This window comes from Coregonus clupeaformis, chromosome 29 (genome assembly GCF_020615455.1).
Source record: "Coregonus clupeaformis isolate EN_2021a chromosome 29, ASM2061545v1, whole genome shotgun sequence".
Classification (NCBI taxonomy): Eukaryota; Metazoa; Chordata; class Actinopteri; order Salmoniformes; family Salmonidae; genus Coregonus; species Coregonus clupeaformis.
The window spans coordinates 19,851,822-19,865,757 of NC_059220.1; the positions used below are offsets into that span (position 1 = coordinate 19,851,822).

At 42.4% G+C, this 13,936-nt stretch overlaps 1 protein-coding gene across 1 annotated transcript in view; it reads right to left on the minus strand.

Moving 5' to 3' along the window:
• The window catches only part of LOC121544797 (gamma-aminobutyric acid receptor subunit beta-1), a 69,736-nt gene that overhangs the window by 29,165 nt on the left and 26,635 nt on the right, over positions 1-13,936 (minus strand). The window contains exon 4 of the mRNA XM_041854950.2: positions 13,170-13,390. Coding sequence (XP_041710884.1) covers positions 13,170-13,390 — 221 coding nt within the window. The remainder of the gene's footprint in view (positions 1-13,169; positions 13,391-13,936) is intronic.

Sequence of the window (13,936 nt, forward strand, 5' to 3'; positions counted from 1 at the left end):
TCCTTCACATGCTGAAGCACCGGGAATAGAGGTGGCAGTGCTGCCTAAAAATGAGTAATTACCAGATATGAACGTGATGCTAGATTTGATTAAAGGTTTAATAAAAAATACGTTGCAATATTCAATCAATCTTCACTGAGCATAACTAATAGGCCTACTGTTCGATAGCGTGTGCAGTGACCATTCAGACTGGCCACATGCATATGGGTGGTTACTATAAACACATGAAGGTAACAGCAGACATGTGTACACTACAGTAACTGGTGAGGTCATTCCAGGCAGCCTAAATATAGCCGGCTCACTGTAGACAGCAGGCAGCAGCACACTGGCTGAAGAAGTTTGTTAGTCTGCGGGGAATAATAATTCTGCAGCGTTCGAGTGTGAAACTGTGAATTGTGTGTGAGGAGCGAAAGGAGAAAAGTTGTCACAATAACATGCAAGTTATTTCTGGATGCTCTTGTGAGGGAGGCAGGGAGAGAAGAAGGGAGGAAGACGGAGGGGCAGAGTGGTATTCACATTATACAGAGAGATACATCAGAGCAGGGGAAACACTGACACTGACACATAGCCACATGAATTACATGCTTATGGTGCAGAGTAACGATCTGTTAGTGCAATCTAGTATGACATAGCCGTGGTTCAGGACATTAGTAAATTAGTAATGTTGTTGTCTGGGTAATTTTGCTTATTTTTTAGGTCTTATTGTACTCAGTACTACCCAATTTATTTATCTATTTTGTATTTTCCATTTGTTTTGTTATGTGGCTAATTCCTAAAGAGGATGCTCCTCTCGTGGTCATGCCATATGCTTATAGGGGTTTTGGCTGGGCACTTGAGGGGTGGCAGCATTGAAACAGGTTCATGGGACAGTCCCGATTTCTTACCTGGACCACACCAATCGGCGGTTGAAGGTGTGTTTTAGGATGCTAAAGGAGCATTACAGGTACAGGGGTGGTATGCTAGTATCAGGGACAACACCCCCTTCTAAGATGGGGGAGGCTTTCGTGGGAGCGATATTGGAAGACAATTGGAGGTTTACTTAGAGTTTGTTGCAGCTGCAGTATGTTTAGCAGTGCATATAGTACCAGTCAAAAGTTTGGACACACCTACTCATTCAAGGGTTTTTCTTTATTTTTACTATTTTTTACATTGTATAATAATAGTGAAGACATCAAAACTATGAAATGACACATATGGAATCATGTAGTAACCAAAAAAGTGTTAAACAAATCAAAATATATTTTATATTTGAGAATCTTCAAATAGCCACCCTTTGCCTTGATGACAGCTTTGCACACTCTTTGCATTCTCTCAACCAGCTTCACCTGGAATGCTTTTCCAACTGTCTTGAAGGAGTTCCCACATATGCTGAGCACTTGTTGGCTGCTTTTCCTTCACTCTGCGGTCCGACTCATCCCAAACCATCTCAGTTGGGTTGAGGTCAGGGGATTGTGGAGGCCAGGTCATCTGATGCAGCACTCCATCACTCTCCTTCTTGGTAAAATAGCCCTTACACAGCCTGGAGGTGTGTTTGGTCATTGTCCTGTTGAAAAACTAATAATAGTCCCACTAAGCCCAAACCAGATGGGATGGCGTATATCGCTGTAGAATGCTGTGGTAGCCATGCTGGTTAATCACAGACAGTGTCACCAGCAAAGCACCCCCACACCATAACACCTCCTCCTCAATGCTTTATGGTGGGAAATACACATGCGGAGATCATCCGTTCACCCACACCGCGTCTCACAAAGACACAGCGGTTGGAACCAAAAATCTCAAATTTGGACCAAAAATCTCAAATTTGGAAATTTCAATTTCTCGTGTTTTTTGGCCCACGCAGGTCTCTTCTTCTTATTGGTGTCCTTTAGTAGTGATTTCTTTGCAGCAACTCGACCATGAAGGCCTGATTCACACGGTCTCCTCTGAACAATTGATGTTGAGATGTGTCTGTTACTTGAACTCTGTGAAGCATTTACAGTGGGGGAAAAAAGTATTTAGTCAGCCACCAATTGTGCAAGTTCTCCCACTTAAAAAGATGAGAGAGGCTTGTAATTTTCATCATAGGTACACGTCAACTATGACAGACAAATTGAGATTTTTTTTTCCAGAAAATCACATTGTAGGGTGTCTAGCAGCTTGATCATCATGGTCATTTCTGGTAGTAAGTTTACAGGCATAACTTATGGTAAGTATTATTGAAACTTGTATCTCATTATTGTAAGTGGTGAAATAAGTATAGCTAGTTATAATTGTAATGGCTTAGCAGATAATAAGAAAAGGACGATCAGTTTTTATCTTGATAAAAGAGTATATAATATCTATTGTTAACAGGAAACTCACTCTACAATTACAGATGAGGTTGTATGGAAAAAGGACTGGGAGGGAGACATATATTTCTGTCATGGGCAAAGAAACTCAAAAGGGGTGATGATATTAATTAATAACAATTTCGAATCCGAATGTGCAAACAGATCCGAAAGGAAGGTGGATCATTTTAAATATGCTATAGGACGATAAACACATTTGGCTAATGAATCTATATGGACCAAATAATGATGATCCACACTTCTTCTAAATTATATATACTGTACTAATCTATTGAGCTCACAAGCAACCAATTACTCTATTATTATGGCAGGTGATTATAATATAGTTTTAAGTACCCCAACGGATCGTAAAGGAAATCACACTACAAACTACCACCCTCATGCACTTAGGGAAATTACGAATATTAAGGACACATTAGAACTAGTGGATATATCGAGGCTTAAAAATCCAGACTTAGTGAGATATACATGGAGGAGGCTTAATCAAACAATTTAGGTCAAAAGAGTTCATATTAACAAAGGAAATAGAAGAAATAACAGTACAGATGGATAGCAATAAAATATGTACCCATAGGCACAGAATAATTTAGAGGAAAAACAAAAAGAAATTGAGGAACTTATTCGGGAACGATCAAGTATAATGTATTATAAAAATAAAGCGAATTGGATGGAAAATTGTGAAAAATGCACCAAATTATTTTTGAATTTTCAACATAGAAATGCTACCAAAAATAATTTACAGAAACTTGTTACAGATGACGGAGTCATCCATGATTCACCAAATGATATTATGAAAGAGGAAGCAAAGTACTTTAAGCATATGTTCTATTTTCAGTCTCCTCCATTTCCACTAGCTGAAGTTAACTGTAAGGAATTTGTTCATAATAATAGTGTAAAATGAACACCTGTACAGAAAGACTTGTGTGAGGGCCAAATTGCAGAGGAGCAACTTCTTGATGCAATTAAAGCCTTTAGGTCATGGAAAACTCCAGGGCTGGATGGCATAGCAGTTGAGGTATATGAAACCTTTTTTTATCTACTCAAGGATCCACTATTAGCATGTTTTAACCATTCCTATAAAAACTGTAAACTGTCAGGTACTCAGCAAGAAGGTTTGATTTCAATATTACTGAACCAGGACCCAGTTGGTAAGTATAAAGATCCAGCCTATCTATCTAAAAAAAATGTAGGCCCCTTACACTTCAGTGTTGTGATGCAAAAATCCTAGCAAAATGCACAGAATTAAGCACATAGAATTAAAAAGGTGTTATCGGATATTATTCATCCTGATCAGACAGGTTTTTTTTACATAGAAGATACATTGGAGATAATATAAGACAAGTACTTGAAACAATAGAACACTATGAAAAATCTAGGAAACCAGGTCTGGTATTCATAGCAGATTTTGAAAAGGCTTTTGACAAAGTATGACTAGAATTTATATATAAATGCCTGGACTATTTTAATGTTGGAGAACCTCTTATAAAATGGGTTAAAGTTATGTATAGTAACCCCAGGTGTAAAATAATAAATAATGGCTACTTCTCAGAAAGTATTAAACTGTCAAGAGGAGTAAAACAAGGTTGTTCACTGTCATCATATCTATTTATTATGGTCATCGAAATGTTAGCTATTAAAATCAGATCCAACAATAATATAGAAGAGCTAGAAATCCAGAGCTTAAAAACAAAGGTATCATTGTATTCTGATGACTCAAATTTCCTCTTAAATCCACAATCTGGATCCCTGCACAGCCTCATAGAGGATCTAGATAATCTTTCTAACCTCTCTGGATTACAACCAAACTATGTGTACCATATTATGTATTGGATCACAAAAAAATACAACTTTTACATTACCATGTAGTTTACCAATAAAATGGTCTGTCACGATCGCCTATGAAATACGACCAAAGCGCAGCGTTGGGAGTGAACATGACTTTAATGTTGAAATAACGACAAAACAAAATACGATCCGTAACGTCCTCAGTACATAGACTGAACATAGAACAAAAACCCACAACCAAACAGTGAAACACAACAGTATATATATGGCTCCCAATCAGAGATAACGAGCTGACAGCTGACACTCGTTACCTCCGATTGGGAGTCATTGACCAATCACCACTAAACACAAACAAAATGAAACTCACCCAACCCCAACACCACCAAATGAGATACACCCTGGCTCTAACACACAGTCCTAGAACCAGAGTGTGACAGTACCCCCCCCCAAAAGCGCGGACTGCGACCGCGCCTAACTACAAGCAAACAGGGGAGGGCTGGGTGGGCATTCCTCCTCGGCGGAGGCTCCGGCTCCGGGCTTCCTCCCCACTTCCTGTCCAACCCCCCAAAGTACCCCTGGGCCTGTCTAGCCCCGCTGGCCGGAACCGGACTGACGACACGCGCCCCTGGCTTGGTGCGTGGATCCTGGCTGGACGGCTCTGGCGGATCCCGGCTGGACGGCTCTGGCGGATCCCGGCTGGAAGGCTCTGGCGGATCCCGGCTGGACGGCTCTGGCGGATCCTGGCTGGAAGGCTCTGGCGGATCCCGGCTGGACGGCTCTGGCGGATCCCGGCTGGACGGCTCTGGCGGATCCTGGCTGGAAGGCTCTGGCGGATCCCGGCTGGACGGCTCTGGCGGATCCCGGCTGGACGGCTCTGGCGGATCCTGGCTGGGACGGCTCTGACGGATCCTGGCTGACCGGCTCATGGCTGGCTGACGGATCTGGCTGCTCATGGCGCTGGCTGACGGATCTGGCTGCTCATGGATGGCTGACGGATCTGGCTGCTCATGGCTGGCTGACGGATCTGGCTGCTCGTGGCTGGCGGAAGGATCTGGCTGCTCATGGCTGGCGGAAGGCTCTGGCTGATCCTGTCTGGCGGAAGGCTCTGGCTGATCCTGTCTGGCGGAAGGCTCTGGCTGATCCTGTCTGGCGGACGGCTCTGGCTGGACAGGGCTGACGACGCACCCCGTAGGCTCGGTGCGTTGAGCAGGGACAGGCAGAACCGCACTGGGGACACACACCCCTGGCCCTACACGGGGATCAGGAACGGGCCGGACCGGACTGGAAACACCCCCCAGTACCTCTCGCCGTGCCTCCACACTTTCCATCCCCTTCGTAACCAGTGGCCCCCTTAAACTGGCGGCCATATCTGCCAACCTCCTGCACTCCTCCAACCCGTACACCTGCTGCCCCGACGTCGTGAGCCCCCCTAAAAAATTTTCTGGGGGTCTCTCCTCTCCGTGGACCAGGCCTCCATCATTCTCGCCCAATTCTCGCTCCTCTGTTTCCAATTATCGCCCTTCAGCTCCTGGACACGCTGCTTGGTCTGGTCTTGGTGGGTTTTTCTGTCACGATCGCCTATGAAATACGACCAAAGCGCAGCGTTGGGAGTGAACATGACTTTAATGTTGAAATAACGACAAAACAAAATACGATCCGTAACGTCCTCAGTACATAGACTGAACATAGAACAAAAACCCACAACCAAACAGTGAAACACAACAGTATATATATGGCTCCCAATCAGAGATAACGAGCTGACAGCTGACACTCGTTACCTCCGATTGGGAGTCATTGACCAATCACCACTAAACACAAACAAAATGAAACTCACCCAACCCCAACACCACCAAATGAGATACACCCTGGCTCTAACACACAGTCCTAGAACCAGAGTGTGACATGGTCTGACGGTGAAGTGGACATACTCGGTATTCATATCCCTAAAGAAATAAATGAACTTACTACAACACATTTTTACAGAACGTTAGCAAAAATAGATAAGATCTTGCTACCATGGAAAGGTAAATACCTGTCTATTTGTGGAGAAATCACCCTGATTAATGATTTAGTCATATCCCAGTTGACCTATTTACTTATGGCCCTGCCTACGCCGATTTGAGTAAAACATATTTCACTTCATTTGGAATGACAAGTCAGACGAAATAAAAAAGTGCTTGTTTATATAATGAATAGTTCGGGGGGCTAAAATTATTAAATATTAAAGCATTTAACCTCTCACTAAAAGCATCTGTCACACAAAAGTTATACTTAAACCCGAACTGGTTCTCCAATAGATTAGTAAGAATGGCTCATCCCTTTTTCCCTTTATCCAGATTACAACCTCTCACTTTCAGTTAATTGAAAATGGAACCTTTTTCTAAATATTGCCATACAAAGCTGGTTGCAATTCCAGTTTCATCCTCCAGAAAAGACAGAACAAATATTATAACAAATAATATGGTTAAATTAAAATACTAATTGATTACAAAAAACATTATTTATGGAGGAAAAAACTAAAAAAGGAATTATCTTCGTTAATGATATTATGAATAAGAAAGGTGGAGTTATCTCACACGTGCATATAACAAACATATATGGAAATGTTTGCTCTATCCAAAATTACAACCAACTGATTGCAGCATTACCACAACAAATGGATGAGGCAAGTGGAAGGGGGAGAAGGTAGGGAACTTGTTTGTTTGCCCATTATTAAAAACCAAAATTGTTTTATTTGAGGACCAAAATGTTGACCGCGGCGCCATACAGGTTGCAAAATAGTTGGGAAGAGATGTGCCGATTCCGTGGCACATGGTTTATGAACTCATATGCAAAACAACGCTTGACTCAAAACATAGTTTTTAAATTAAAATTACTATACAAAATTCTTGCCACAAACAGAATGTTATGTACCTGTATATGCGGCATACAGTGGGGGAAAAAAGTATTTAGTCAGCCACCAATTGTGCAAGTTCTCCCACTTAAAAATATGAGAGAGGCCTGTAATTTACATCATAGGTACACGTCAACTATGACAGACAAATTGAGAAAAAAATATCCAGAAAATCACATTGTAGGATTTTTAATGAATTTATTTGCAAATTATGGTGGAAAATAAGTATCTGGTCACCTACAAACAAGCAAGATTTCTAGCTCTCACAGACCTGTAACTTCTTCTTTAAGAGGCTCCTCTGTCCTCCACTCGTTACCTGTATTAATGGCACCTGTTTGAACTTGTTATCAGTATAAAAGACACCTGTCCACAACCTCAAACAGTCACACTCCAAACTCCACTATGGCCAAGACCAAAGAGCTGTCAAAGGACACCAGAAACAAAATTGTATACCTGCACCAGGTAAGCAGCTTGGTTTGAAGAAATCAACTGTGGGAGCAATTATTAGGAAATGGAAGACATACAAGACCACTGATAATCTCCCTCGATCTGGGGCTCCACGCAAGATCTCACCCCGTGGGGTCAAAATGATCACAAGAACGGTGAGCAAAAATCCCAGAACCACACGGGGGGACCTAGTGAATGACCTGCAGAGAACTGGGACCAAAGTAACAAAGCCTACCATCAGTAACACACTACGCCGCCAGGGACTCAAATCCTGCAGTGCTAGACGTGTCCCCCTGCTTAAGCCAGTACATGTCCAGGCCCGTCTGAAGTTTGCTAGAGTGCATTTGGATGATCCAGAAGAGGATTGGGAGAATGTCATATGGTCAGATGAAACCAAAATATTACTTTTTGGTAAAAACTCAACTCGTTGTGTTTGGAGGACAAAGAATACTGAGTTGCATCCAAAGAACACCATACCTACTGTGAAGCATGGGGGTGGAAACATCATGCTTTGGGGCAGTTTTTCTGCAAAGGGACCAGGACGACTGATCCGTGTAAAGGAAAGAATGAATGGGGCCATGTATCGTGAGATTTTGAGTGAAAACCTCCTTCCATCAGCAAGGGCATTGAAGATGAAACGTGGCTGGGTCTTTCAGCATGACAATGATCCCAAACACACCACCCGGGCAACGAAGGAGTGGCTTCGTAAGAAGCATTTCAAGGTCCTGGAGTGGCCTAGCCAGTCTCCAGATCTCAACCCAATAGAAAATCTTTGGAGGGAGTTGAAAGTCCGTGTTGCCCAGCGACAGCCCCAAAACATCACTGCTCTAGAGGAGATCTGCATGGAGGAATGGGCCAAAATACCAGCAACAGTGTGTGAAAACCTTGTGAAGACTTACAGAAAACGTTTGACCTGTGTCATTGCCAACAAAGGGTATATAACAAAGTATTGAGAAACTTTTGTTATTGACCAAATACTTATTTTCCACCATAATTTGCAAATAAATTCATTAAAAATCCTACAATGTGATTTTCTGGATTTTGTTTTCTCATTTTGTCTGTCATAGTTGACGTGTACCTATGATGAAAATTACAGGCCTCTCTCTTGCACAATTGGTGGCTGACTAAATACTTTTTTTCCCCACTGTACAACCATCTCAGCACTGCAGATTTTGCTACGAAGAGATAGAATCAATAGATCACTTATTTTGGTTTTTTCCCTTGAAGTCGGAAGTTTACATACACTTAGGTTGGAGTCATTAAAACTCGTTTTTCAACCACTCCACAAATGTCTTGTTAACAAACTATAGTTTTGGCAAGTCAGTTAGGACATGTACTTTGTGCATGACACAAGTAATTTTTCCAGCAATTGTTTACAGACAGATTATTTAATTTATAATTCACTGTATCACAATTCCAGTGGGTCAGAAGTTTACATACACTAAGTTGACTGTGCCTTTAAACAACTTGGAAAATTCCAGAAAATGATGTCATGGCTTTAGAAGCTTCTGATAGGCTAATTTACATTATTTGAGTCAATTGGAGGTGTACCTGTGGATGTATTTCAAGGCCTACCTTCAAACTCAGTGCCTCTTTGCTTGACATCATGGGAAAATCAAAAGAAATCAGCCAAGACCTCAGAAAAAAATGTGTAGACCTCAACAAGTCTGGTTCATCCTTGGGAGCAATTTCCAAACGCCTGAAGGTACCACGTTCATCTGTACAAACAATAGTACGCAACTATAAACACCATGGGACCACACAGCGATCATACCACTCAGGAAGGAGACGCGTTCTGTCTCCTAGAGATGAACGTACTTTGGTGCGAAAAGTACAAATAAATCCCAGAACAACAGCAAAGGACCTTGTGAAGATGCTGGAGGAAACAGGTACAAAAGTATCTATATCCACAGTAAAACTGAAAGGTCGCTCAGCAAGGAAGAAGCCACTGCTCCAAAACCGGCATAAAAAAGCCAGACTACGGTTTGCAGCTGCACATGGGGACAAAGATCGTACTTTTTGGAGAAATGTCCTCTGGTCTGATGAAACAAAAATAGAACTGTTTGGCCATAATGACAATCGTTATGTTTGGAGGAAAAAGGGGGTAGGCTTGCAAGCCGAAGAACACCATCCCAACCGTGAAGCACGGGGGTGGCAGCATCATGCTGTGGGTGTGCTTTGCTGCAGGAGGGACTGGTGCACTTCACAAAATAGATGGCATCATGAGGAAGGAAGATTATGTGGATATATTGAAGCAACATCTCAAGACATCAGTCAGGAAGTTAAAGCTTGGTCGCAAATGGGTCTTCCAAATGGACAATGACCCCAAGCATACTTCCAAAGTTGTGGCAAAATGGCTTAAGAACAACAAAGTCAAGGTATTGGAGTGGCCATCACAAAGCCCTGACCTCAAGCCTATAGAAAATGTGTGGGCAGAACTGAAAAAGCGTGTGCGAGCAAGGAGGCCTACAAACCTGACTCAGTTACACCAGCTCTGTCAAGAGTAATGGGCCTAAATTCACCCAACTTATTGTGGGAAGCTTGTGGAAGGCTACCCGAAACGTTTGACCTAAGTTAAACAATTTAAAGGCAATGCTACCAAATACTAATTTAGTGTATGCAAACTTCTGACCCACTGGGAATGTGATGAAATAATAAAAGCTGAAATAAATCATTCTCTCTACAATTATTCTGACATTTCACATTCTTAAAATAAAGTGGTGATCCTAACTGACCTAAGATAGGGAATTTGTACTAGGATTAAATGTCAGGAATTGTGAAAAACTGAGTTACAAATGTATTTGGCTAAGGTGTATGTAAACTTCCGACTTCAACTGTAGCTTCTTTCTGGTCACAGGTTCAGAAATTACTGAAAATTCACAACATTTATTTAAAATGTACCCTAAATAGCACTGTTGGGAGATTTGGAAAACCATATACAGCACAGTTGAAAAAAATACGGTACATGAAAATCACAAGAGGGCGGTTTACCGAGATAGGTGGGATGGACTGAGCATGGCTGAGGGGTGGGTTTAAAAGCTCATATTCTATAATAGTTGTGACTGAAAACACGATTTATAATGTATAAGTACTATCTATCTAGATGTAATGTATATCAAAACATGAAATTACTTTAGTCTTCCTATGTAACTACTCTAAAAAATATATATAAATAAAAAGTGCTATGTATGTAAAATGTGTGTAGAATATACATTTAACAACAAAAGAAAATGCTGTAAAAACAAAGTAAAAAATAAAAAATATGTGTAATGCTCGACAATGTGTCATAGAAATTATGTAGTCATGGTCCATAATATCCTAGCATTACATGACTACACGTCAAAGAAAATGACAGTCATGGCTTAGGATATTTACGTATAAAGTGTCTTAGGAAATGACAGAGCCATACCAAAGATATATTGTTTATTGTTTACAAACAAAAGTATTATGGCAGTGGTCAGGGTCATGGGGAGAACTCTGATGCTGAAACATTATTAGTTACTGTAACTCTAAACTGGTACCAACACGGGATCTACACTTCAGTCCAGTACCACTGGATAACTGGATGCACTGGGCACCATTTACCATTAGAGAGACAAAATAGATGTGGACTGGAGATGATATGAGAGGCGAGCGGAGCAGGTTTTCCTGGTAGTGCTCCTGGGGAGAGCAGCGTATGGATGGGGCAGACTGGAGCTGCCGGCGCCAGCAGGGTGAATCACCTGATCCTCCTGAGAGGCATGGCTATCGCTAATGAATCTCTCCACAGGCCCGTGCCAGCCAGCACCCAGGCCACTGCTGCTCACCCAACAGGCAGACAACTCAACTCAAACCAAGCTAATGTGGTTTTCTACAGTAGGCTAGCTTGAAATGTCAATTAAAAGAATTTGTTAAAGGTACACTCAGCAATAAGACGTCATCATACACAGCGGGGCTACTTCCTGCTTACAGACGTCAACAACAACAGAATATAAATCTGCCAAGACTACCAGTATGAGTGCATGCCCAAACTGGGAAGAGCCAATAGTGGCAATCTGTCCTGCTGTGTAGGATGATGTCATGTTGCTGAGTCTACCTTTAAATGTGCCCTTCAAAGGACTAAGGAAGGCTGAAGGTGAGTTGAGTGTTTGCCTATAGACAGAGATGGTGTGTATTGAATTTGAATTCAGTCCATTCATGGGGTGAATTGGAATTCAATGTGAAAACAAAGCGGTTGCATAAACATTGCTATGGCAGCTTTGAATCCGGTCCTAAATGTTACCTTGTTTTTATTGGCATACATGTTCATGCCAGTAAACAATCAGGAGCATGCTGTTCAGCCACCTGATACACAAAACCAAATCCTTTGGTGTCAACTGAAACAACAACAAATGGTCTTAAATTTGCCTTGCCACCAAATGATACTACAGACACTACACCTATACACCAAAAATAACCCCTCAGATTTATAATGGGCACAGCCAATATGTATGTAGCCTAAACCAATACTTAATCAAATTATACATCTAAGACCATCTTTTCCACCACCACACCAGGTTAACCACACGCACGACTCCCCCTCAGCCCTAATTAACCTAACAAGTCACATGGATGTGAAGAAAACACTGCAGTGCCCTCAGAAAGATATGAACCACACAAACTGCCCTAATCTAGACATCGAGTGCAGTCACAACAACTCATGCTAACGTAGCTAATGGGCTTGATTGCCTGGTTGTCATTAGCTTCCGCCGTGATTATTGTGGTGATCTGAGTCAGATTATTGTGGTGATGTCATCTTGCCTGGATCTCCGACACAGATGTTATCTCCCAGAACTACCAGCTAGCCTTTAACTCAGCCAGTTAATTAACTATGGCAGAGGGTGACTAACTCCTGTCCTCGAGGGCCTCAGTGTCCGCTGGTTTTCCTTTCTCCCTCGCACTTAATTGATCAATTAATGTCAGTGATTGGCTAGAGCAGGATTACTTTAATCCAACCCTGATGGTCCGGGGTACTGCTGGATAACGAAAACAAAACAACACCAATAATGCCTTCCCAAACAAACTACACCTTTTGGCTAGAACAAACCCCCTAAAAAGAGCAGGTTTGACACATCCACATCCATCTTCAGCACAGGCATGATTACAAGATATGCCACCCAACTGAAGTAATAAACATGTTTTGGATCTTCCCTACCAACCCTACAGTTCTGCCTCGTAGCTCAAAAAAAGGATATCTAACTAGAAAAACTGTCAAGTCATCATTCCCCTCCACCAACGCGCTGAATCCCTCTGATCTCCACTGCATTATTGACAGTGGCTGCCCTTCAGTTCCCTTCGTTAGCCCGGCGCGGCTGGCTTCAGCACGACTCAGCACTGCAGAGGCGAGGAGGGAAGCATGTAGGGGAGCATGTAGTGTACGAGGCTACGCTGCTGCTGTGCTCCGGACTGCAGGGGAGCACGGCTCCATAAATAATTCACCACCTGGGTCTTCCTCTCAGAGGCAGAGGAGAAAGCGCAATGGCTGTTTGAGAGGGCTTTGAGGAATGGAGGGTTTCCTTGCCTATGTTTTTGCAGTAGAGTTGCAGCACCCACACACTAAGAGATGATGTGTAAGAGCTACGGTTGCATGTTTTTCAACCAGCCACCCGTCACATACAGACACTAAGACAAAGACACACACACCTGAAACAAAAACGCTGACACAAGAGCCCAAGAACACATAATGCTGATACACTCACCTGAGGCCGTAGAGCACAGTTCCGTCAGGATGGAGTCGGATCATTCTGTTCTTCACTGTGACCCCGTGCACAAAGGACTTCTTATCGTTGATGAAGTAGGTGTCAGGGACCCAGAGCGAGTCGGCCACCCTGTTGTCCAGTGTCAGGTTGAGGGGAATCCCTGTGTAGGACAAGCGCTTGTCCCTCCAGGACTGCTGGAAGTACATGGTGATGGTGTAATCCTAGGGGGGTGGAAGAAGAGGAAGGGGTGGGATGATTAGGCACACAATAGGAAAGTACTTGGTGTATAGTGTTTGTGGGAGGGATTGGCTCTCTGTTGTTGGAGTGTTCACAATGTGCCTATTGGCTGTGGCACTCTGTGGGTGTGTACAGTGCATTCAGAAAGTATTCAGACCACTTGACTTTTTCCACATTTTGTTACGTTACAACCTTATTCTAAAATTGATTAAATTGTTTTTTCCCCCTCATCAATCTACACACAATAACCCCATAATGACAAAGCAAAAACTGGTTTTTAGAAACAGGCTATGTGTACACTGCCCACAAAATAAGGTGGAAACTGAGCTGCACTTCCTAACCTCCTGCCAAATGTATGACCATATTAGAGACACATGTTTCCCTCAGATTACACAGACCCACAAAGAATTAAAAAACAAATCCAATTTTGATAAACTCCCATATCTATTGTATGAAATACCACAGTGTGCAATCACAGCAGCAATATTTGTGACCTGTTGCCAAAAGAAAAGGGCAACCAGTGAAAAACA